The sequence below is a fragment of the Oncorhynchus mykiss genome, chromosome 11, assembly GCF_057628025.1.
Source record: "Oncorhynchus mykiss isolate SJ-2025 chromosome 11, ASM5762802v1, whole genome shotgun sequence".
Taxonomy (NCBI): Eukaryota; Metazoa; Chordata; class Actinopteri; order Salmoniformes; family Salmonidae; genus Oncorhynchus; species Oncorhynchus mykiss.
In genome coordinates, this window is record NC_143032.1 from 71,511,695 (window position 1) to 71,535,925 (window position 24,231).

Genomic DNA, 24,231 nt, shown 5'->3' on the forward strand with positions numbered 1-24,231 from the left:
CATTCTCTTCAAACATCAAAGCAGTGACTCGCTCCTGCAAGTTCATGCTCTACAAGATCCGTGGAGTAGGACCCTACATGGCACCAGTCCTAATCCAGGCACTTGTCATCTCCTGCCTGGACTACTGCAACTCTGTTGGCTGGGCTCCCAACCAGATGAAGCTCGCATCTACTAAAATATCATGGTGCTTGCCTATGGAGCAGCAAGAGGAACGTCCCCTCCCTACCTTCATCGGATGGGGCCACAGTGTCTCATCTCCTGTCTTATCTGGTGTCCTGTGTGAATTTAAGTACGCTCTCTCTAATTCTCTCTTGGTGGACCTGAGCCCTAGGACCATGCCTCAGGACTACCTGGCATGATGACTCCTTGTTGTCCCCAGTCCACCTGGCCGTGCTGCTGCTCCAGTTTCAACTGTTCTGCTTGCGGCTATGGAATCCTGACCTGTTCACTGTGATTACTATTATTTGACCATGCTGGTCATTTATGAACATTTGAATAAAATCAAATCAAATTTATTTATATAGCCCTTCGTACATCAGCTGATATCTCAAAGTGCTGTACAGAAACCCAGCCTAAAACCCCAAACAGCAAGCAATGCAGGTGTAGAAGCACGGTGGCTAGGAAAAACTCCCTAGAAAGTTTGGGGTTTTAGGCTTGGTTTCTGTACAGCTCTTTGATATACAGTGCCTTGCGAAAGTATTCGGCCCCCTTGAACTTTGCGACCTTTTGCCACATTTCAGGCTTCAAACATAAAGATATAAAACTGTATTTTTTTGTGAAGAATCAACAACAAGTGGGACACAATCATGAAGTGGAACGACATTTATTGGATATTTCAAACTTTTTGAACAAATCAAAAACGGAAAAATTGGGCGTGCAAAATTATTCAGCCCCCTTAAGTTAATACTTTGTAGCGCCACCTTTTGCTGCGATTACAGCTGTAAGTCGCTTGGGGTATGTCTCTATCAGTTTTGCACATCGAGAGACTGAACATTTTTCCCATTCCTCCTTGCAAAACAGCTCGAGCTCAGTGAGGTTGGATGGAGAGCATTTGTGAACAGCAGTTTTCAGTTCTTTCCACAGATTCTCGATTGGATTCAGGTCTGACTTTGACTTGGCCATTCTAACACCTGGATATGTTTATTTTTGAACCATTCCATTGTAGATTTTGCTTTATGTTTTGGATCATTGTCTTGTTGGAAGACAAATCTCCGTCCCAGTCTCAGGTCTTTTGCAGACTCCATCAGGTTTTCTTCCAGAATGGTCCTGTATTTGGCTCCATCCATCTTCCCATCAATTTTAACCATCTTCCCTGTCCCTGCTGAAGAAAAGCAGGCCCAAACCATGATGCTGCCACCACCATGTTTGACAGTGGGTACGGTGTGTTCAGAGTGATGAGCTGTGTTGCTTTTACGCCAAACATAACGTTTTGCATTGTTGCCAAAAAGTTCAATTTTGGTTTCATCTGACCAGAGCACCTTCTTCCACATGTTTGGTGTGTCTCCCAGGTGGCTTGTGGCAAACTTTAAACAACACTTTTTATGGATATCTTTAAGAAATGGCTTTCTTCTTGCCACTCTTCCATAAAGGCCAGATTTGTGCAATATACGACTGATTGTTGTCCTATGGACAGAGTCTCCCACCTCAGCTGTAGATCTCTGCAGTTCATCCAGAGTGATCATGGGCCTCTTGGCTGCATCTCTGATCAGTCTTCTCCTTGTATGAGCTAAACGTTTAGAGGGACGGCCAGGTCTTGGTAGATTTGCAGTGGTCTGATACTCCTTCCATTTCAATATTATCGCTTGCACAGTGCTCCTTGGGATGTTTAAAGCTTGGGAAATCTTTTCGTATCCAAATCCGGCTTTAAACTTCTTCACAACAGTATCTCGGACCTGCCTGGTGTGTTCCTTGTTCTTCATGATGCTCTCTGCGCTTTTAACGGACCTCTGAGACTATCACAGTGCAGGTGCATTTATACGGAGACTTGATTACACACAGGTGGATTGTATTTATCATCATTAGTCATTTAGGTCAACATTGGATCATTCAGAGATCCTCACTGAACTTCTGGAGAGAGTTTGCTGCACTGAAAGTAAAGGAGCTGAATAATTTTGCACGCCCAATTTTTCAGTTTTTGATTTGTTAAAAAAGTTTGAAATATCCAATAAATGTCGTTCCACTTCATGATTGTGTCCCACTTGTTGTTGATTCTTCACAAAAAAATACAGTTTTATATCTTTATGTTTGAAGCCTGAAATGTGGCAAAAGGTCGCAAAGTTCAAGGGGGCCGAATACTTTCGCAAGGCACTGTATCAGCTGATGTAAGGCGGGCTATATACATTTGATTTGATTCAGGCAATTCTCAAACCCTCCACCCCAACCCGAGCACTCCGTTCTGCCACCTGGTAGCATCATGCATAATTTATTCAGAATTATGTAAATTATTATACCGGTATATTCCCTGAGTTAACCACAGCCAACAAAGTTACATCACTCACAGTATTTTTTATTTACATTTGACTTCAGTTTATTTGAGTAAATACTTTAACACTTATTTTCTTTCTTAACTGCATTGTTGGTTAAGGGCTTGTAAGTAAGCATTTCACTGCAAGGTCTACCTACACCTGTTGTATTCGGCACATGTGACAAATAAAATTAGATTTCTGTACGTTTTATAATAATTTCATGATTTTTTTTTTACAATTTGGTACAATACATAGAAATGACATTGAAACAAAAATCCTGAAAATAATTTAAGACTTAGCAACCAGTGTTTTCAGTTCCTATTCTGGCACATGTAGGTAGCCTATGACTGTCTGTCAGGAACAATGAATGGGTCTTTCCACAAAATGGGTTCCTTTGCGTCCCTTTGATAGCCTATTTTAAGTAGAAATTGTCAACCAAGATTGAATTTTAAAAGCCTGTTATATTAAATTATGGATAATTCAATACATCTTTTAAAATTAATAAAGACTTGATAAATTGCACAAATTAAGCATTTTGACATTTCCCTCCGTCAACCGTGTCACCTCTAGAAAGATTTTAACCCACTTAACCAAACATTTTCTTCACGTTTCACCATCACTGTAAAGCCCTAGTTATTTTGTTTCTTTGACAAAGTCATATCTGAAGATCATTTATTTTAAGGTCAACCCTTTTACGTGAACTGAATTCTCATTTTTAATATGACGAAGTAAAAAAGAAATTCAAAAGACATATTGAACATCTAATAGTCAAATCATAGTGTAAAAACAAGTGAGCTGGTTCTACTGTTTTTGTACATTTTCTGGTGTTTTGTGAGGGACTACTGAGCGGGTTGAGCATAACAAGTCAACTCTGTTACCCATGGATAGAAGACAGGCTAGAAATGTTGAAACTTTTTTTTTACGCTTGCATTTAATTGACACTCCCTGTAAAAGTTGTGCCACTCCCTGTAAAATTTGTGCCACTCCCTGTAAAAATTGTGCCACTCCCTGTAAAAGTATGTGACCCCCACAAACGTTTACCGATGCACCATTGAGAGCATCCTGTCAGGCTGTATCACTGCCTGGTATGGAAACTGCACCATCTGCAACCGTAGGGCTGTGCAGAGGGTGGTGCGGTCAGCCCAAAGCATCACCGGGAGCACACTGCCTGCCCTTCAGGACATCTACAGCACCCGGAGTCACGGGAAGGCCAAGAAAATCCTCAAGGACCTCAGCAACCCGAGCCACGGCCTGTTCACACCCCCTATCAACCAGGAGGCATGCTCAGTACAGGTACATCAAAGCTGGGACCGAGAGACTGAAAAACTATATTAAGGCCATCAGACTGTTAAATAGCCATCACTAGCCAGTCTCCACCCAGGACCCTGCCCTGAACTTAGTCGCTGTCACTAGCTGGCTACCACCCAGTTGTTCATCCCTGCACCTTAGAGGCTGCTACCACATGTAAATAGACATGGAACACTGGTCACTTTAATAATGGAACACTGGTCACTTCAATAATGTTTACTGTTTTACAGTTGAAGTCGGAAGTTTACATGCACCATAGCCAACTACATTTAAACTCAGTTTTTCACAATTCCTGACATTTAATCCTAGTAAACATTCCCCGTCAGTTAGAATCCCTACTTTATTTTAAATATGTGAAATGCTAGAATAATAGGAGAGAATGATTTATTTCAGCTTTTATTTATTTAATCACATTCCCAGTGGGTCAGAAGTTTACACACACTCAATTAGTATTTGGTAGCATTGCCTTGAAATTGTTTAACTTGGGTCAAACGTTTTGGGTAGAATTCCACATGCTTCCCACAATAATTTGGGTGATTTTTTTGTAGGCCTCCTTGCACACGCTTTTTCAGTTCAGCCCACAAATGTTCTATATGATTGAGGTCAGGGCTTTTTGATGGTCACTCCAATACCTTGACTTTGTTGTCCTTAAGCCATTTTGACACAACTTTGGAAGTTTGCTTGGGGTCATTGTCCATTTGGAAGACCCATTTGCGACTAAGCTTTAACTTCCAACTGATGTCTTAAGATGTTGCTTCTATATATACACATAATTTTAATTACTCATGATGCTATCTATTTTGTGAAGTGCACCAGTCCCTCCTGCAGCAAAGCACCCCCACAACATGATGCTGCCACCCCCATGCTTCACGGTTTGGATTTTATTTATTTATTTCACCTTTATTTAACCAGGTAGGCAAGTTGAGAACAAGTTCTCATTTACAATTGTGACCTGGCCAAGATAAAGCAAAGCAGTTCGACACATACAACGACACAGAGTTACACATGGAGTAAAACAAACATACAGTCAATAATACAGTATAAACAAGTCTATATACGATGTGAGCAAATGAGCTGAGATAAGGGAGGTAAAGGCAAAAAAAGGCCATGGTGGCAAAGTAAATACAATATAGCAAGTAACACACTGGAATGGTAGATTTGCAATGGAAGAATGTGCAAAGTAGAAATAAAAATAATGGGGTGCAAAGGAGCAAAATAAATAAATTAATTAAATACAGTAGGGAAAGAGGTAGTTGTTTGGGCTAAATTATAGGTTGGCTATGTACAGGTGCAGTAATCTGTGAGCTGCTCTGACAGTAGGTGCTTAAAGCTAGTGAGGGAGATAAGTGTTTCAAATTTCAGAGATTTTTGTAGTTCGTTCCAGTCATTGGCAGCAGAGAACTGGAAGGAGAGGCGGCCAAAGAAATAATTGGTTTTGGGGGTGACTAGAGAGATATACCTGCTGGAGCGTGTGCTACAGGTGGGAGATGCTATGGTGACCAGCGAGCTGATGTAAGGGGGGACTTTACCTAGCAGGGTCTTGTAGATGACATGGAGCCAGTGGGTTTGGCGACGAGTATGAAGCGAGGGCCAGCCAACGAGAGCGTACAGGTCGCAATGGTGGGTAGTATATGGGGCTTTGGTGACAAAACGGATTGCACTGTGATAGACTGCATCCAATTTGTTGAGTAGGGTATTGGAGGCTATTTTGTAAATGACATCGCCAAAGTCGAGGATTGGTAGGATGAAATTCTAGATTTAACTTTGGATTGGAGATGTTTGATGTAGGTCTGGAAGGAGAGTTTACAGTCTAACCAGACACCTAAGTATTTGTAGTTGTCCACGTAAGTCAGAGCCGTCCAGAGTAGTGATGTTGGACAGGCAGGCAGGTGCAGGTAGCGATCGGTTGAAGAGCATGCATTTAGTTTTACTTGTATTTAAGAGCAATTGGAGGCCACGGAAGGAGAGTTGTATGGCATTGAAGCTTGCCTGGAGGGTTGTTAACACAGTGTCCAAAGAAGGGCCAGAAGTATACAGAATGGTGTCGTCTGCGTAGAGGTGGATCAGAGACTCACCAGCAGCAATGGTGTTCTACGGCTTGCAAGCCTCCCCCTTTTTCCTCCAAACATAACGATGGTCAATATGGCCAAACAGTTCTATTTTTGTTTCATCAGGCCAGAGGCCATTTTTCCAAAAGTACAATCTTTGTCCCATGTGCAGTTGCAAACCATAGTCTGGCTTTTTTATGGCGGTTTTGGAGCAGTGGCTTCTTCCTTGCTGAGCGAACACGTTTTTCTGAGGTCTTGGCTGATTTCTTTTGATCTTCCCATGATGTCAAGCAAAGAGGCACTGAGTTTGAAGGTAGGCCTTGAAATACATCCACAGGTACACCTCCAAATGACTCAAATTTGGTCAATTAGCCTATCAGAAGCTTCAAAAGCCATGACATCGTTGTCTGGAATTTTCCAAGCTCTTTAAAGGCACAGTCAACTCAGTGTATGTAAACTTCTGACTCACTGGAATTGTTATACAGTGAATTATTAGCTTTGGTAAGTCGGTTAGCACATCTACTTTGCATGACACAAGTAATTTTTCCAACAATTGTTTACAGACAGATTATTTCACTTATAATTCACTGTATCACAATTCCAGTTTACATACACTGAGTCCCGCCCCAATAAGAAACATCGACGGCCCTGAAAGAACTTCCTTTGACTATGTAAACTGGAAACCACATATCCTGAGGCAGCATTTATTGTAGCTGGGGATTTTAACAAGGCTAATCTGAAAACAAGGCTCCCTAAATTTGATCAGCATATCGAGTGCGCAACCCGGGCTGGCAAAACCCTGGATCATTGTTATTCTAACTTCCGCGGCGCATATAAAGCACCAGTCCCTGTCCCAGTCCCTGTCCCAGTCCTCCTTTCAGAAAATCTGACCACGACTCCATTTTGTTGCTCCCAGCCTATAGACAGAAACTAAAACAGGAAGTGCCCGTGCTCAGGTCTGTTCAACGCTGGTCCAAACAATCAAATTCCATGCTTCAAGATTGCTTCGATCACGCGGACTGGGATATGTTCCGCATAGTGTCAGACAATAACATTGATGTATAAGCTGATTCGGTGAGCGAGATTATCGGTGATGTTATCGGTGATGTTGTACCCACAGCATCTATTAAAACATTCCCAAACTAGAAACTGTGGATTGATGGCAGCATTCGCGCAAAACTGAAAGTGCGAACCACTGCTTTTAATCAGGGCAAGGTGACCAGAAACATGACCGAATACAAACAGTGTACCTATTCCCTCCGCAAGGCAATCAAACAAGCTAAGCGTCAGTATAGAGACAAAGTAGAGTGGCAATTCAACGGCTCAGACATGAGAGGTGTGTGGCAGGATCTACAGTCAATCACGGATTACAAAAAGGAAAAGCAGCCCCGTCGCGGACCAGGATGTCTTGCTCCCAGACAAACTAAACAACTTCTTTGCTCGCTTTGAGGACAACACAGTGCCACTGACACGGCCCGCTACCAAAACCTACGGGCTCTCCTTCACTGCAGCCGAGGTGAGTAAAACATTTAAACGTGTTAACCCTCGCAAGGCTGCCGGCCCAGACGGCATCCCCAGCCGCGTCCTCAGAGCATGCGCAGACCAGCTGGCTGGTGTGTTTACGGACATATTCAATCAATCATTATCCCAGTCTGCGGTTCCCACATGCTTCAAGAGTGCCACCATTGTTCCCATGAAAACGAAGGTAACTTAGCTAAACGACTATCGCCCAGTAGCACTCAATTCCGTCATCATGAAGTGCTTTGAGAGACTAGTCAAGGACCATATCACCTCCACCCTACCTGACACCCTAGACCCACTCCAATTTGCTTACCGCCCCAATAGGTCCACAGACGACGCAATTGCAATCACACTGCACACTGCCCTAACACATCTGGACAAGAGGAATACCTAAGTAAGAATGCTGTTCATCGACTACAGCTCAGCATTTAACACCATAGTACCCTCCAAACTCGTCATTAAGCTCGAGACCCTGGTTCTCGACCCCGTCCTGTGCAACTGGGTCCTGGACTTCCTAACGAGCCGCCCCCAGGTGGTGAGGGTAGGTAACAACATCTCCACCCCACTGATCCTCAACACTGGGGCCCCACAAGGGTGCATTCTCAGCCCTCTCCTGTACTCCCTGTTCACCCATGACTGCGCGGCCATGCACGTCTCCAACTCAATCATCAAGTTTGCAGAAGACACTATGTGGTAGGCTTGATTACTAACAACGACGAGACGGCCTACAGGGAGGTGGTGAGGGCCCTCGGAGTGTGGTGTCAGGAAAATAACCTCACACTCAATGTCAACAAAACAAAGGAGATGATCGTGGAAACAGCAGAGGGAGCAGCCCCATATCCACATCGATGGGACAGTAGTGGAGAAGGTGGAAAGTTTTAAGTTCTCAGCGTACACATCATAGACAAACTGAAAAAGTCCACCCACACAGACAGTGTGGTGAAGGAGGCGCAGCGGCTGAAGGAGGCTGAAGAAATTCGGCTTGTCACCAAAAACACTCACAAACTTTTCCAGATGCACAATCGAGAGCATCCTGTCGGGCTGTATCATCGCCTGGTAAGGCAACTGCTCCGCCCACAACCGTAAGGCTCTCCAGAGGGTAGTGAGGTCTACACAACGAATCACCAGGGGCAAACTACCTGCCCTCCAGGACACCTACACCACCTGATGTCACAGGAAGGCCAAAAAGATCATCAAGGACAACAACCACCCGAGCCACTGCCTGTTCACCCCGCTATCATCCAGAAGGCGAGGTCAGTACAGATGCATCAAAGCGGGGACCAAGAGACTGAAAAACAGCTTCTATCTCAAGGCCAGCAGACTGTTAAACATCCATTACTAACATTGAGTGGCTGCTGCCAACATACTGACTCATCACTAGCCACTTTAAACAATGCCACTTTATATAATGTTTACATACCCTACATTACTCATCTCATATGTATATACTGTACTCTATACCATCTACTGCATCTTGCCTATGCCGTTCGGCCATTTTTATGTACATATTCTTATTAATTCCTTTACACTCGTGTGTAAGGTAGTTGTGAAATTGTTAGGTTAGATTACTTGTTAGATATTACTGCATGGTCGGAACTAGAAGCACAAGCATTTCGCTACACTCGCATTAACATCTGCTAACCATGTGTATGTGACAAATAACATTTGATTTGGGGGTACCACAGGGTTAAATTCTTGGGCTGACTTTTTCTCTGTATACATCAATGATGTTGGTCTTGCTGCTGGTGAGTCTCTGATCTACCTCTATGCAGACGACACCATTCTGTATTCTTCTGGCCCTTCTTTGGACACTGTGTTAACAACCCTCCAGACGAGCTTCAATGCCATACAACACTCCTTCCGTGGCCTCCAATTGCTCTTAAATGCAAGTTAACTAAATGCATGCTCTTCAACCGATCGCTGCCCGCACCCGCCCGCCCGCCTAGCATCACTACTCTGGACGGTTCTGACTTAGAATATGTGGACAACTACAAATACCTAGGTGTCTGGTTAGACTGTAAACTCACCTTCCAGACTCACATTAAGCATCTTCAATCCAAAATTAAATCTAGAATCGACTTCCTATTTCGCAACAAAGCATCCTTCACTCATGCTGCCAAACATACTCACGTAAAACTGACTATCCTACCGATACTTGACTTTGGCGATGTAATTTACAAAATAGCCTCCAACACTCTACTCAGCAAATTAGATGTGGTCTATCACAGCTCCATCCGTTTTGTCACCAAAGCCCCTTATACCACCCACCACTGCGACCTGTACGCTCTCGTCGGCTGGCCCTCGCTACATATTTGTCGCCAAACCCACTGGCTCCTGGTCATCTATAAGTCTTTGCTAGGTAAAACCCTGCCTTATCTCAGCTCACTGGTCACCATAGCAGCACCCACCCGTAGCACGTGCTCCAGCAGGTATATTTCACTAAAGCCCTCTCCTCCTTTGGCCGCCTTTCCTTCCAGTTCTCTGCTGCCAAATGACTGGAACAAATATCAAAAATCACCGAAGCTGGAGTCTTATATCTCCCTCACTAACTTTAAGCATCAACTGTCAGAGCAGCTTACCGATCATTGCACCTGTACACAGCCCATCTGTAAATAGCCCACCCAACTACCTCATCCCCATATTGTTATTTATTTTTTGCTCCTTTTCATCCCAGTAGCTCTACTTGCACATTCATCTTCTGAATATCCATCACTCCAGTGTCTAACTGCTAAATTGTAATTATTTCGCCACTATGGCCTATTTATTGCCTTACCTCCCTAATCTTACTGCATTTGCACACACTGTATATAGACTTTTCTATTGTGTTGTTGACTGTACATTTGTTTATCCCATGTGTAACTCTGTGTTGTTTGTGTCGCATTGCTTTGCTTTATCTTGGCCAGATCGCAGTTGTAAATGAGAACTTGTTCTCAACTGGCCTACCTGGTTAAATGAAGGTGAAATAAAATAAAAACAAAAAAATTGGATCAGGAAGTAACAATTTTGGTTTTAATGGCATGATCATGAATAATACTTAATGTATTACTGTATACAGTAATGTATGGGATTAGCAAATTAGAAAAATAACCATTATTGAGAAGAAAAATAACAGACAATGAGGGCATGACAAACACACACACACACAGGTGTGATTGTGACACCTTGTGACATGCTGAATCATGTTTTTTATTGACATGATGTGGATAACTGTGTGTGACTGTCCTCAATGTCACACACACACCTACCAACTGCTTATTCTATTCACTCAATGGGTATGCTTCTTCTCTTGTCAAATCGTGTTGTGTGTGGGTGTGCCATATTCTGATAGATAGATGCATAGCCGCAGGAAGTAGTTTGGGGGTGCTGAGATACTTGTTCTGTATTAGCAGTCCCAGAAAACTAAAGGCCCAGCTCTTTTTTTTTTTTTTTTTACATTTTCAGGGGTTTGCTGCACCCTCAGCACCCCTACTTCCAGCTGTTATGGATAGATGCACACATTCCCTCTATTAATGTAACATAATAACTCATCCTTACCATAGTAATGGCCCACTGCCAGTGGGCATACATTCGGGAGGAAGTGAGCTGAATAGTTTAGAGCAGGGCTCTCCAACCCTGTTCCTAGAGAGCTACCATCCTGTAGGGCGGTAGCTCTCTAGGAACAGGGTTGGAGTGAACACCTACATAACAGTAGCTCTCTAGGAACAGAGTTGGAGTGAACACCTACAGGACAGTATCAAATCAAATGTATTTATATAGCCCTTCATACATCAGCTGATATCTCAAAGTGCTGTACAGAAACCCAGCCTAAAACCCCAAACAGCAAGCAATGCAGGTGTAGAAGACAGTAGCTCTCCAGGAACAGTGAACACCTACAGGATGGTAGTTCTCTAGGAACAGGGTTGGAGAACCCTGGTTTAGAGGACGTATAATAAGACGTCCAAGAACTCAAAACTCCGTTTTGACCTTACAAACATGTCTGACTGGTTTGTCTGTTACGTAAGACGTTGTGCAACGTCGACGCCGGGTAACAGTCAAATTTCGCGGGAGATATCTAAGCTATGCTCTTTTGAAAGAACAAACTCCTCTCCAAAAGTAAACGTGCATTTCAACAAAATCGCATTTTTGTCACGAATAAAAGGCCAATAAAGGTAATGTAAATACTTTATTTAACGCATTGACGTTTTCCTGCTTTCGCAGGACACTGCTTTTGTTGACAACAATAAGACGTTAGCAGCTAGCTTAGGTAGCTAACTAACGGAAGCTAAAGTATTAGCGAGCTAACGTTAATAACCACACTCACATTTGCAGACCACGGTACAATCATTGTAACTATTTATGAGCTGAGTTGAGGTTTAGCTAGCAGTAGTGGAGATGGCATATGGACTGTGTTTAAGCCCTGTTCAAACTACCTAAACTAGCAAGGATACCGTGTTCATTACAGCTGCAATGCAAGATCCCATATCATGTGTTTAACTTAATAACTGTCTCCCCAGGCAGCTATGTTCTCTGAGGTAAGCGCCCCTCAGGAGGGTTCCTGTTCTCTTCTGTTGTGTCGTCCTGGCTCCGAGGACCAGGAGCCCTCCGTGTTTGACAGGGTCAAGCCGGCATACTCACCCTGCTCTGAGCGTTTCAAGCTGGGGGAGCGCAGCTTCAACCGCCAGTATGCGCACATTTACGCCACAAGACTCATGCAGATGAGCCCCCTGCTCACGGAGAGGGCCCAGCAGAAATGGGGTAAGTGCAGGGTTGACCCCTAGCTCTCCAATTTGCTGCAACAGTTCATACACCAATACCTTGCTGAGAGTTAACTCTGTCCTGACTCCCTCCCTGTCAGGTGCAGATGTACGGATCAGGAAGTTGTGTGATCTGCAGATGGGTGAGCAGTGTTGCATTGTGGGAACCCTGTTCAAGCACATGGAACTGCAGCCATCCATTCTGAAGGAAATCAGTGAGGAAGTAAGAAGTTGCTAACATAAAATCAGACTTTGATTGTCATGAAACAAACAGGATCGTTTGCCAAAGTCTGTATACTGTATCTGGTAGTAACTCTTTAACTACATCTCTCTCTCTCTTAGCACAATCTGCTGCCCCAGCCTCCGCGCACGAGGTACATCAGCGAATCAGATGAGTTGATACTGGAGGACGAGCTGCAGAGGATCAAATTAGAGGGCAATATTGATGTGGACAAGTTTGTCACAGGTTTCTGTCTCCTCTGTACCTTCTACCTAGTGTATCAGGATAGACAAGCTTGTCTCAGTTCTCATGTAGTAATTATGACTGCCTCCTTTGTTTTGTTGTTTTTATTATTTATGTTTCTCGCTCTCCTTTCTCACTCTTAGGTAGTGTTATTGCTATTTATGGTGCAGAAAAGAATGATGGGAAATTCACAGTGGATGATTTCTGTACTGCTGACCTCCCCCCGCAGGCCCCCAGAACCACTCTCAGCTCAGACAGGTACACACACACACACACCATACCTGACTTTGTGAAATGTCAAACTTTAGAAGTGTACCAGTATCACAACACTGCAAAGGAAACTAAACAGGAAGCGGACCTAAATTCTAGAGGAAAACAGTCTTAATGTTGGATTAAACAGCCTTTTGTTGTCACCCAGAGTCACATTTGTTTATTTAACAAACTATAGCACACAATATTTAACAAAAGTAGGTTTTAAAGGACCAAAGCGTAGAGTCTGCTTTTTCTATTTTGCCAAGAAAAATGTGGTATTGTGACAACACTAAACTAATATATTATGTTGTGTGTAGGTTTGTGCTGCTGTTGTCAGGTTTGGGTCTGGGCGGTAGTCATGCAGACAGTATGCTGGCTTTACAGCTGCTTGTTGACATGGTAACGGGTCACCTAGGTGACCAGGGGGAGCAGAGTGGTGCATCGACAATCTCCAGGGTTCTACTGGCCGGGAACCTTCTGAGCCAAAGCACACAGGACAAGGACGCATCCACCAAGGTGAGGGGACTTATTTAGCTATGACATCCATTCATTTCAGTTGATGAGAAAGTGAGCTATTACCGTAGCTTACACTTATCAAATCATTATAGTAGAATTGTCTTGACTTAGAGGCTACTGGTTCATTTTGAACTGTCCAGCGTGTGCGTGCGTGCAATGTTTTCCTAACTGTGTATTGTCCCTCCAGGCTAAATACTTGACTAAGAAAACCCAGGCAGGCACTGTGGATGCCATGCGTCTGCTGGATGAGATGCTGATGCAGCTGGTGGTGAGTTCCAGAGATTCCTACCACCTACACCAGGGATGTCACAGCCTGGGCAGTATTTATCTAGTTTGCCATAGAATGTGCCATTCATTCAGTTATCTGAAGTGTGTCCTCCTCTCCTAGTCGTCAGTTCCAGTGGATGTGATGCCGGGCCAGTATGATCCTACTAACTATACCCTGCCCCAGCAGCCCCTACACCACTGTATGTTCCCCCTCTCCTCCTCCTACCCCACCCTGCAGCTGGCCTCCAACCCACACCAGGCCACCCTGGATGGGGTGAGGTGAGTCTTAACAACCCTGGGGCTTCTGGACTTAGAGCTTGGAAACATTTTGTTTGTTTTGACCAACTTCACAAAGCATTCTCTGTGGAAGAGTAATGTGGTCACTGTTTTCAAATGGGATTTTTGTATTGCCATAACCTTTTGCATTAAGCGAGCTAATGTATTTCCTGATGCCCTTTGTACTACAGATATGTGCTAGCTAGGTGTAAGTTGGGTTGTGTATGTCATGTGAAGTTGTCTGTAAGGAGCCAATGCAAAGGTCTTCCCTGTGTGCCTTAGGATCCTGGGGACGTCAGGGCAGAATGTGAAAGACATCCAGAAGTACAGCAGCATGGACAGTCACCTGGAGATACTGGAGAATACACTGAGGCTTAGACACCTCGCCCCTACTGCACCTGACACACTAGGTATGAACACACACCTCACTCCTACTGCACCTGACACACTGGGTATGAACACACACCTCGCCCCTACTGTACCTGACACACTGGGTATGAACACACACCTCACTCCTACTGTACCTGACACTGGGTATGAACACACACCTCGCCCCTACTGTACCTGACACACTGGGTATGAACACACACCTCACTCCTACTGCACCTGACACACTGGGTATGAACACACACCTCACCCCTACTGCACCTGACACACTGGGTATGAACACACACCTCACCCCTACTGTACCTGACACACTGGGTATGAACACACACCTCACCCCTACTGTACCTGACACACTGGGTATGAACACACACCTCACCCCTACTGTACCTGACACACTGGGTATGAACACACACCTCACCCCTACTGTACCTGACACACTGGGTATGAACACACACCTCACCCCTACTGTACCTGACACACTGGGTATGAACACACACCTCGCCCCTACTGTACCTGACACACTGGGTATGAACACACACCTCACCCCTACTGTACCTGACACACTGGGTATGAACACACACCTCACCCCTACTGTACCTGACACACTGGGTATGAACACACACCTCACCCCTACTGCACCTGATTTAGCGTCGGCTCGGCGGCCTTGGCCTCAGTGATTTAGCGTCGGCTCGGCGGCCTCGGCCTCAGTGATTTAGCGGCGGCTCGGCGGCCTTGGCCTCAGTGATTTAGCGGCGGCTCGGCGGCCTCGGCCTCAGTGATTTAGCAGCGGCTCGGCGGCCTTGGCCTCAGTGATTTAGCGCCGGCTCGGCGGCCTTGGCCTCGGTGATTTAGCGGCGGCCTTGGCCTCAGTGATTTAGCGCCGGCTCGGCGGCCTTGGCCTCGGTGATTTAGCGGCGGCCTTGGCCTCAGTGATTTAGCGCCGGCTCGGCGGCCTTGGCCTCGGTGATTTAGCGGCGGCCTTGGCCTCAGTGATTTAGCGCCGGCTCGGCGGCCTTGGCCTCGGTGATTTAGCGGCGGCCTTGGCCTCAGTGATTTAGCGCCGGCTCGGCGGCCTTGGCCTCGGTGATTTAGCGGCGGCCTTGGCCTCAGTGATTTAGCGTCGGCTCGGTGACAGGCTTCTCCACCACGCTGCTTTGATCCAATCCTGCCGTTGTGCCCTGGCGAAGCATGGTGGATATTATAAAGTGGCTATCAGCTACCTACCTAACTTAACATTAGCTCAATTCCATCCAGCTGCTCGGTGAAAAAAGTTTCTTCGTAGTAGGTCACTTTGAAAGTATAAACCCAAATGGTCAAATTGACCCTGCCCTTCTGTTTATTTTCAACTGGTAAAATGTGTTTGAAGTATGATGCGTGCAAGGGAGTTGCATGAATGAAGCATACACAACAAATCGGTTGGGCATGACGGAGGGGGCAGATTGTGGGACAGAATTAGGGATACAAACAAAGGGGGAATTGCCACCTCATACCTGACCCACTGGATAAGAACACACACACACCTCATACCTGACCCACTGGATAAGAACACACACACACCTCATACCTGACCCACTGGATAAGAACACATACACACACACACCTCATACCTGACCCACTGGATAAGAACACACACACCTCATAACTGACCCACTGGGTAAAAACACACACCTCATACCTGACCCACTGGATAAGAACACACACACACCTCATACCTGACCCACTGGATAAGAACACATACACACACCTCATACCTGACCCACTGGATAAGAACACACACACACCTCATACCTGACCCACTGGATAAGAACACGCACACCTCATAACTGACCCACTGGGTAAAAACACACACCTCATACCTGACCCACTGGATAAGAACACACACACACCTCATACCTGACCCACTGGATAAGAACACATACACACACCTCATACCTGACCCACTGGATAAGAACACATACACACACCTCATACCTGACCCACTGGATAAGAACACATACACACACCTCATACCTGACCCACTGGATAAGAACACACACACACACCTCATACCTGACCCACTGGATAAGAACACATACACACACCTCATACCTGACCCACTGGATAAGAACACACACACACACACACACCTCATACCTGACCCACTGGATAAGAACACACACACACCTCATACCTGACCCACTGGATAAGAACACACACACACCTCATACCTGACCCACTGGATAAAAACACACACACACACACACACACACACCTCATACCTGACCCACTGGATAAGAACACATACACACACCTCATACCTGACCCACTGGATAAGAACACATACACACACCTCATACCTGACCCACTGGATAAAAACACACACACACCTCATACCTGACCCACTGGATAAAAACACACACACACACACACACACACCTCATACCTGACCCACTGGATAAAAACACACACACACACCTCATACCTGACCCACTGGATAAAAACACACACACGCCTCATACTTGACCCACGGGGTAAGAACACACACACACACACCTCATACCTGAGCCACTGGGTAAGAACACACACACACACGCCTCATACCTGACCCACTGGATAAGAACACACACACCTCATACCTGACCCACTGGGTAAGAACACACACACACACACACACCTCATTCCTGAGCCACTGGGTAAGAACACACACACACACACCTCATACCTGACCCACTGGATAAAAACACACACACACCTCATACCTGACCCACGGGGTAAGAACACACACACACACACCTCATACCTGACCCACGGGGTAAGAACACACACACCTCATACCTGACCCACTGGGTAAGAACACACACTTTCTCCCTCACTCTCTCTGGTTGTGCAGACTAAGAACACACGCACACACACACACACCTCATACCTGACCCACTGGATAAAAAAAAAACACACACCTCATACCTCATACTGGTCTTATCTGGTGTTCTCTCAGGGTGTTATCCATTCTACCTGAAGGACCCTTTCATCCTGGAGGAATGTCCTCATGTGTACTTCAGCGGCAACGCCCCCTCCTACCAGGCCAAACGCATCACCGGTGAGTCCCCACTGTTACTGGAAACCTGGCATGACTGTTTATTCACATTGGAGCATTGCACTGTGCTGGTCCAGTATTACACACTGATAGTTGACAGTTGCCAGTCCTTTCTACACTGAACAAAAATAACAAATGCAACATGCAGCAATTTCTAAGATTTTACTGAGTTACTGTTCATAGAAGGAAATCAGTCAACTGAAATAAGTAAAATAGTCCCTAATCTATGGATTTCAAATGACTGGGAATACAGATATGCATCTGTCGGTCACAGATAGGTTTTCTGATCCACGACCCTGTCAGTATCTGGTGTGACCATCATTTGCCTCATGAAGCACGACACATCGCCTTCACATAGAGTTGACCAGGCTGTTGATTGTGGCCTGTGAAATGTTGTCCCACATTAGGGCTGTGGCAGTCATCAAATTTTGTCAGCTGGTTATTGTCATGTAAAAGCCTGCCTGTCTTCACAGTAATTTACCGTGAATTAAGATAAGCACGTTCAGCATCTCCAGGCTTCCACACATACACGCCAGCTGATGCGTGCCTTAATAAAGTTGATTAAACTAGTTGAATGTTCACCATCACAATAAATCCTTGATTTATTTTGGTCAGGTCTAAAGAAACATGATGATATTATTATTTTTCTACACTTTGGCATCCGTCACCCCAGGTTAGTCCATCGGACTTCCAGTGTGTGATTTAAGTGTGATTTATCACTGGAACGTATTTCCACTGCTCCAGAGTCTAATGGTGGAAAGCTTTACCCCACTCCAGCCGACGCTTGGCATTGCGTATGGTGATCTTAGGCTTGTGTGCGGCTGCTCGGCCATGGAAACCCATTTCATGAAGCTCCAGACGAACAGTTCTCGTGCTGACGTTGCTTCCAGAGGCAGTTTGGATCTCGGTAGTGAGTGTTACAACCGAGGACAGACTATTTTTACGCGCTTCTGCACTCAGCAGTCCTGCTCTGTAAGCTTGTGTGGCCTACCACTTTGCGGCCGAACCGATGTTGCTCCTAGACGTTTCCACTTCACAATAACAGCACTTACAGTTGCCTGGGGCAGAAACTTTACAAATAGACTTGTTAGAACGATGGCATCCTATGACGGTGCCACGTTGAAAGTCACTGAGCTCTTCACTAAGGCCATTCTACTGCCAATATTTGTCTATGGAGATTGCATGGCAGTCTGCTCAATTGTATACACCTGTCAGCAACGGGTGTGGCTGAAATAGCCGAATCTGTTCATTTTAAAGGGGTGTCCACATACTTTTGTGTATTTCAGGTAAATAGAATAGGAGTTGGCCTACTGTAGGCCTATGTTATCTGGCTATGCATCATACTGTTCATTTATCTGACAATATATGTTTAAGTCCCGTGCCATTTTTTTATATGATTTTATAGTAAGAAGAATATCATTTAGCTGAATAAAATAGAAAGGATATTTTTTTCCATTGCAGTGAGTTTGCATGTGAAGTGAATATATTGAGCATAAAAGTGATCATTTGAAACAGGTCCTATATGCTAGATTTAGTTATTTGTCAACTTTAGTTGTGAATGATACAAACCTTAGAAATCAACATATATGGATGGACTGGATGGTGCGACTATAGGCTTTTGATGATTTGAGAAAGTAGCAAAAAAAAGTTTGTGCAGCCTGAGGCAAGGAAAAGAGCGCAGTTGTTCTCTCATCAAGTGATCATATTTTCACCCATCAGACTATCCTCCAATTTAATCTTGTCTTTACCTATATTTAACATTCGTTTCAGATTAGAATGGCCCATTTTCCAAATGGCAGGGGGAAAAGACATGTAATCTGTATGCACTAGAATAGTGAATGGAGGCCGCGTGCTTTCCCGCCGGTCCGTTTTGTAGGCTACTTGGGTTTTATAGCGGAGCGTGTGCTTAATATGAGCAGCTGAAAAATGTATATAACATCACTTATTTCACTCCATGCATCAACCACTGTTTGAGAAGCATGCTCTCGCTGCCTGACTGGTGATATTCTGCCTAAACTATGTATGCCATGGGTTCTCCAACCTTGTTCCTGCAGCTACCCAGTGCTTAATATGGGAAACCAAGTGAAATTTGTTCTGGAACATCGATAGTAGCATGTTTCCGGAAACAAAACATATTTCACGAAACTGTTGACAGGCCGTCTGCGCGCTGGATAATTTATTAAAGGAGAGCGAGGAGGAGATGGAAAGGCATGGTGGTGAGATTCTGTATAGTTAAAGGTAATGTCACCCAATTAATCATGAAAATATAAAAAAATGCCTTATTACTCGACTATTCAAATACAAATTCACTATAATTTTAGGCTAACTCTAAGCCGCCCTTCAGTCAATGAACCAACCGCATTGCCTAGGGCTGTACGTTCTCTCTCCCAGACTCAAGGATAGACATTTTGGTTTAGCATAAAGTAACCAGTCCATCCAGTATGCATAATAATATAGTCCACACTCAAAGGCAATTACTCATTCTATTTGATTTTAGAGTACAGACTAGACCAATTATGTACTAAAGACATCTTAAATCAGTTTAGTTTTTCTGCCATTGTTATATGGGGTAGGCTATGTATTGTATGGCACAATCATAATTTCAATTCATATTTTTTTTCTGGGCCTGGGCTCATTAAGCCTCTGCATATGCTCTAATGAAGTAATATACAGCCAGGTCATCTGATTAGCTGGCTGCCTAGAGTTGTAACCGAAAGACGTGGATGTCAATTTTAAGGCAGCCTTCCGCACCTCTGATTCAGAGGGGTTGGGTTAAATGCGGAAGACACATTTCACTAAACTGAAAACATTGACTAGGTATTCCCTTCCAGTAATACAGTGAGGGAAAAAAGTATTTGATCCCTGCTGATTTTGTACGTTTGCCCACTGACAAAGAAATGATCAGTCTATAATTTTAATGGTAGGTTTATTTGAACAGTGAGAGACAGAATAACAACAAAACAATCCAGAAAAACGCATGTCAAAAATGTTATAAATTGATTTGCATTTTAATGAGGGAAATAAATATTTGACCCCTCTGCAAAACATGACTTAGTACTTGGTGGCAAAACCCTTGTTGGCAATCAGAGGTCAGATGTTTCTTGTAGTTGGCCACCAGGTTTGCACACATCACAGGAGGGATTTTGTCCCACTCCTCTTTGCAGATCTTCTCCAAGTCATTAAGATTTTGAGGCTGACGTTTGGTCTTGGCCATGGTGGAGAGTTTGGAATCTGATTGATTGATTTCTTCTGTGGCCAGGTGGCTTTTATACAGGTAACAAACTCCCTTTAATAAGTGTGCTCCTAATCTCAGCTCGTTACCTGTATAAAAGACACCTGAGAGCCAGAAATCTTTCTGATTGAGAGGGGGTCAAATACTTATTTCCCTCATTAAAGTGCAAATCAATTTATAACATTTTTGACATGTGTTTTTCTGGATTTTTTTGTTGTTATTCTGTCTCTCACTGTTCAAAGAAACCTACCATTAAAATTATAGACTGATCATTTCTTTGTCAGTGGGCAAACGTACAAAATCAGCAGGGGATCAAATACGTCCCTCACTGTATGCTTGAATGTGTTTTGCATTAATCATCACCTTATAAAGCGCTGTCCATTTCGTTGAGTTTAGGCTTTGAAACAACATCCACAGCAACCATGTTTTTACAGTTTCAACCCCCTGTTGAACTTTTCTTCAAATTGATCATCATAGTGAGGTGAGTTTTAGAAGTATGATAGGCCTAAGTGTTGGATGTGATTTTTGATTGCATTTGCTTTGGTGTGAGTGGTTCGAGGGACAATACAGTCCTGAGTACCAGGCCATTAAGACCTGATGGTAGTTAGCAGGTTGGGTACTACCAAAGCATGTCCAGGAGATTTCCACGACTCAACGGCCACATGGAATTTTACTGCGGTCATGACCGGTAGGTAATACAGTCACTGCAACAGCCCTAGTTCCACTGCTCTTCAATGGCTGTGTGAAGTTGCTGGATATTGGCAGGAACTGGAACATGCTGTTGTACGTGTCAATCCAGAGCATCCCAAACAAGCTCAGTTGGTGACATGTCTGGTGAGTATGCAGGACATGGAAGAAACTGGTAAATGTTCAGTTTCCGGGAATTGTGTACAGATCCTTGCGACATGGGGCCGTGCATTATCATGCTGAAACAGCGGCGGATGAATGGCACGACAATGGGCCTCAGGATCTTATCATGGTATCTATGTTCATTCAAATTGGCATCAATAAAATGAAATAGTTTGTTGTTCGTAGCTTAGGTCTGCCCATACCATAACCCCACCACCATGGGGCACACTGTTCACAACATTGACATCAGCAAACCGCTCGCCCACACAACACCGTACATGTTGTTCTGCCATCTGCCCAGTACAGTTGAAACCGGGATTCACCTGTGAAGAGCACACTTCTCCAGCGTGCCAGTGACCATCAAAGGTGAGCATTTGCCTACTGAAGTCGGTTACAACGCTGAACTGTAGTCAAGTCAAGAGCCTGCTGAGGACAACGAGCATGCAGATGAGCTTCCCTGAGACGGTTTCTGACAGTTTGTGCAACATTTCTTCAGTTGTTCAAACCCAGTTTCATCAGCTGTCCGGTTGGCTGGTCTCAGACAATCCCGCAGGTGAAGAAGCCGTATGTGGAGGTCCTGGACTAGCGTGGTTACACGTGGTCTGCGTTTGTGAGGCCAGTTGGACGTACTGCCAAATTCTCTAAAACATTGGAGGTTGCTTATGGTAGAGAAAAACATTCCAATTATCAATTAGCAACAGCTCTGGGGGACATTCTTGCAGTCGGAATGCCAATTACGCGCTCCCTCAAAACTTCGGACATCTGTGGCATTGTGTCGTGTGACAAAACTGCACATTTTATAGGGGTATTTTATTGTCCTCAGCGCAAGGTGCACCTGTGTAATGATCATGCCATTTAATTAGCTTCTTGATATGCCACACCTGTCAGATGGATGGATTATCTTGGGAAAGGAGAAAAGCTCACTAACAGGGATGTAAACACTTTGTATGCAACATTTTCTGGCATCATTTATTTCAGCTCATGAAACATGGGAACAACACGTGTTCTGTTTAAAAATGTTCAGTGTACATTTTGCGGGATCTTTTGCGATCTACATATGTTTTAGCAACTGGTGTACTGTAGTTGCATGGGTGACATGGGGTGTAATTTAATGACCAGTTACATGCCCCACCCTCCCTAGGTGCTGACGGTCAGGAAGTCCTCCTGGTGGCTATTCCAGAGTTCAGCAGCACTCAGACAGCCTGCCTGGTCAACCTCCGGACTCTGGAGTGTGAGCCAATCCGCTTCTCTTCCTTCTCTGCTGGTGATGATGAGGAGAGTGAGATGAACATCAGCCACTGAAGGAGCAACGCACACTCTTTGTCCTCAGCCCCTTCCCCTGGTCCTCAAATGGAATCAGGTTGTACACTATCAAAAATGTTTTTAAAGTGTCTGCTGAAGTCTCTCATTGGTTTCTCTTGATCAGCAAAGATATCAGTCATTATATATAGTAAATATGGAGGATCAATGATGCTGTGCAGTCATCCCAGTACTGTTTGAGTAGAAGGAAACATGTTGCTAATGAAAGGTGTGTGTGTGATGGAACGGACTATCTAATGAAGAGCTTTGTTTGTGTGCCGATGCCCAGACTCCTGTATTTGTCAACACACATTGTTTCCATTTTAGTACGGTAGATGGTGTCATGAAGAACAAAACACAAATGCTGTACGTAAATGAGCCTTTATTCATTGAAAAAATAACTTTCCTCAGCTACGTTATGAGGAACATTTCAGAAAATCTCTCGTTCTCTCAACCTTCAACTAACATTTTGTGAAGTTAACATTTTAATGTCTGTTGGTATTATGGTTTTGCTGTCATGGGTGAAAATAATGTAAATAAATCCTCCCTTTTCAAAGAAATACATTTTGCTTCTTTGTTTTTACTCTTCAGGGGTGGAGGTGGTAAAAATAAGTTTAATTTACAACCAGCACATATACATGATCTCTGAAGCACATTCTCTAGGAAGGCCTTGGTGTAAAAGGACCTTCCCAGATATCGGTACTGACATTTTCATTTGTGTTGAACTTCGTATCAAAAGACCTACTCAAGCAGTTATACAGAACACTGACATTAGCGTGTGCGCCTGACTATTCAACATCTTTGTTCCTTTTGAGTTTCTGTAAATATACCTAAACGCTTCTTGTGGCCCATTTGTAGATCTGAAAGAATGGATGGGTTCAGTAATATAGGAGGGGGAGAGTCAATCTATCCTATTGGAGATTAAGCCATATTGCTTAAACATATCCAGTCCACTCAGATTTTCAAGGGGTCACTTAATTGTCCAGGAATTGAGTTAACAGTCTGGGCTTGACTGACAAATTGGTCCTGTTCAACTTCTTCCTTCCCTACCTTGATTATTTTAAGGAAATGGGGAGAAAGGATGTATTGGAACAAGGTCTTGGTGTTACCCTTAGTAATCGTCGATCTCGTAGTTGTAATCCAAGATGGAGTCTGTGAAACCTTCTGGTGCCGATGTTTGCCCCTCTCCTATGAGCCACGAGTCGTACCAGGCAGTGGTGGGCTCTGCCTCTGTTGTCGTGGGAACCGGCGTGGTTGTCGGGGGCAAAGTCGTTGTCGATCTCATCAGTTTCTGTTGTCGTAGACGACGGAGGCGGCCGAGCCTCCTCTTTTGCTGGCGCATGCGACTCGTCTCAGGTTCATTGGCGGCAGCACCATTGTTATGAACCACACGGCTGTTACCGTTGGAGGCGGTGTTCCGTCGTGTTCCACCGTTGCCGTGGCTGAGCAAGCGGATGGGCTTGTTGCCGTGCAGGGCCATGATCTGTTGATGAATTGATAGTATTTATATAGCGCTTCATTGGCTCTCAAAGGGCTAATGGG

General features: G+C 44.5%; 2 protein-coding genes across 3 annotated transcripts in view; one reads left to right on the forward strand and one right to left on the reverse strand.

Moving 5' to 3' along the window:
- Positions 1–11,176: 11,176 nt before the first annotated feature.
- pold2 (polymerase (DNA directed), delta 2, regulatory subunit) lies at positions 11,177–23,249 on the forward strand. The gene is made up of 11 exons (XM_036936232.2): positions 11,177–11,490; positions 11,836–12,076; positions 12,177–12,298; positions 12,418–12,541; positions 12,682–12,796; positions 13,108–13,306; positions 13,494–13,574; positions 13,695–13,852; positions 14,132–14,259; positions 17,211–17,312; positions 22,532–23,249. The coding sequence occupies exons 2-11, from the start codon at positions 11,842–11,844 to the stop codon at positions 22,690–22,692; spliced, it is 1,425 nt and encodes a 474-aa protein (XP_036792127.1). The 5' UTR covers positions 11,177–11,490; positions 11,836–11,841; the 3' UTR covers positions 22,693–23,249.
- LOC110536316 (uncharacterized) overlaps positions 23,055–24,231 on the reverse strand; it is a 30,618-nt gene continuing 29,441 nt past the window's right edge. For both annotated transcript variants that reach the window (XM_090191084.1, XM_036936231.2), the window contains exon 23: positions 23,055–24,172. In XM_090191084.1, coding sequence (XP_090047210.1) covers positions 23,801–24,172 — 372 coding nt within the window. In that variant the 3' untranslated portion in view covers positions 23,055–23,800. The remainder of the gene's footprint in view (positions 24,173–24,231) is intronic.

What these genes read in the sequence shown, in the direction of transcription:
- pold2 (XM_036936232.2), top strand. Translation starts at nt 11,842, where the DNA reads ATGTTCTCTGAGGTAAGCGCCCCTCAGGAGGGTTCCTGTTCTCTTCTG. An exon ending in TGAAGGAAATCAGTGAGGAA is followed by an intron (nt 12,299 to 12,417) that starts GTAAGAAGTTGC and finishes TCTCTCTCTTAG; the next exon opens with CACAATCTGCTGCCCCAGCC. An exon ending in AGATGCTGATGCAGCTGGTG is followed by an intron (nt 13,575 to 13,694) that starts GTGAGTTCCAGA and finishes CTCCTCTCCTAG; the next exon opens with TCGTCAGTTCCAGTGGATGT.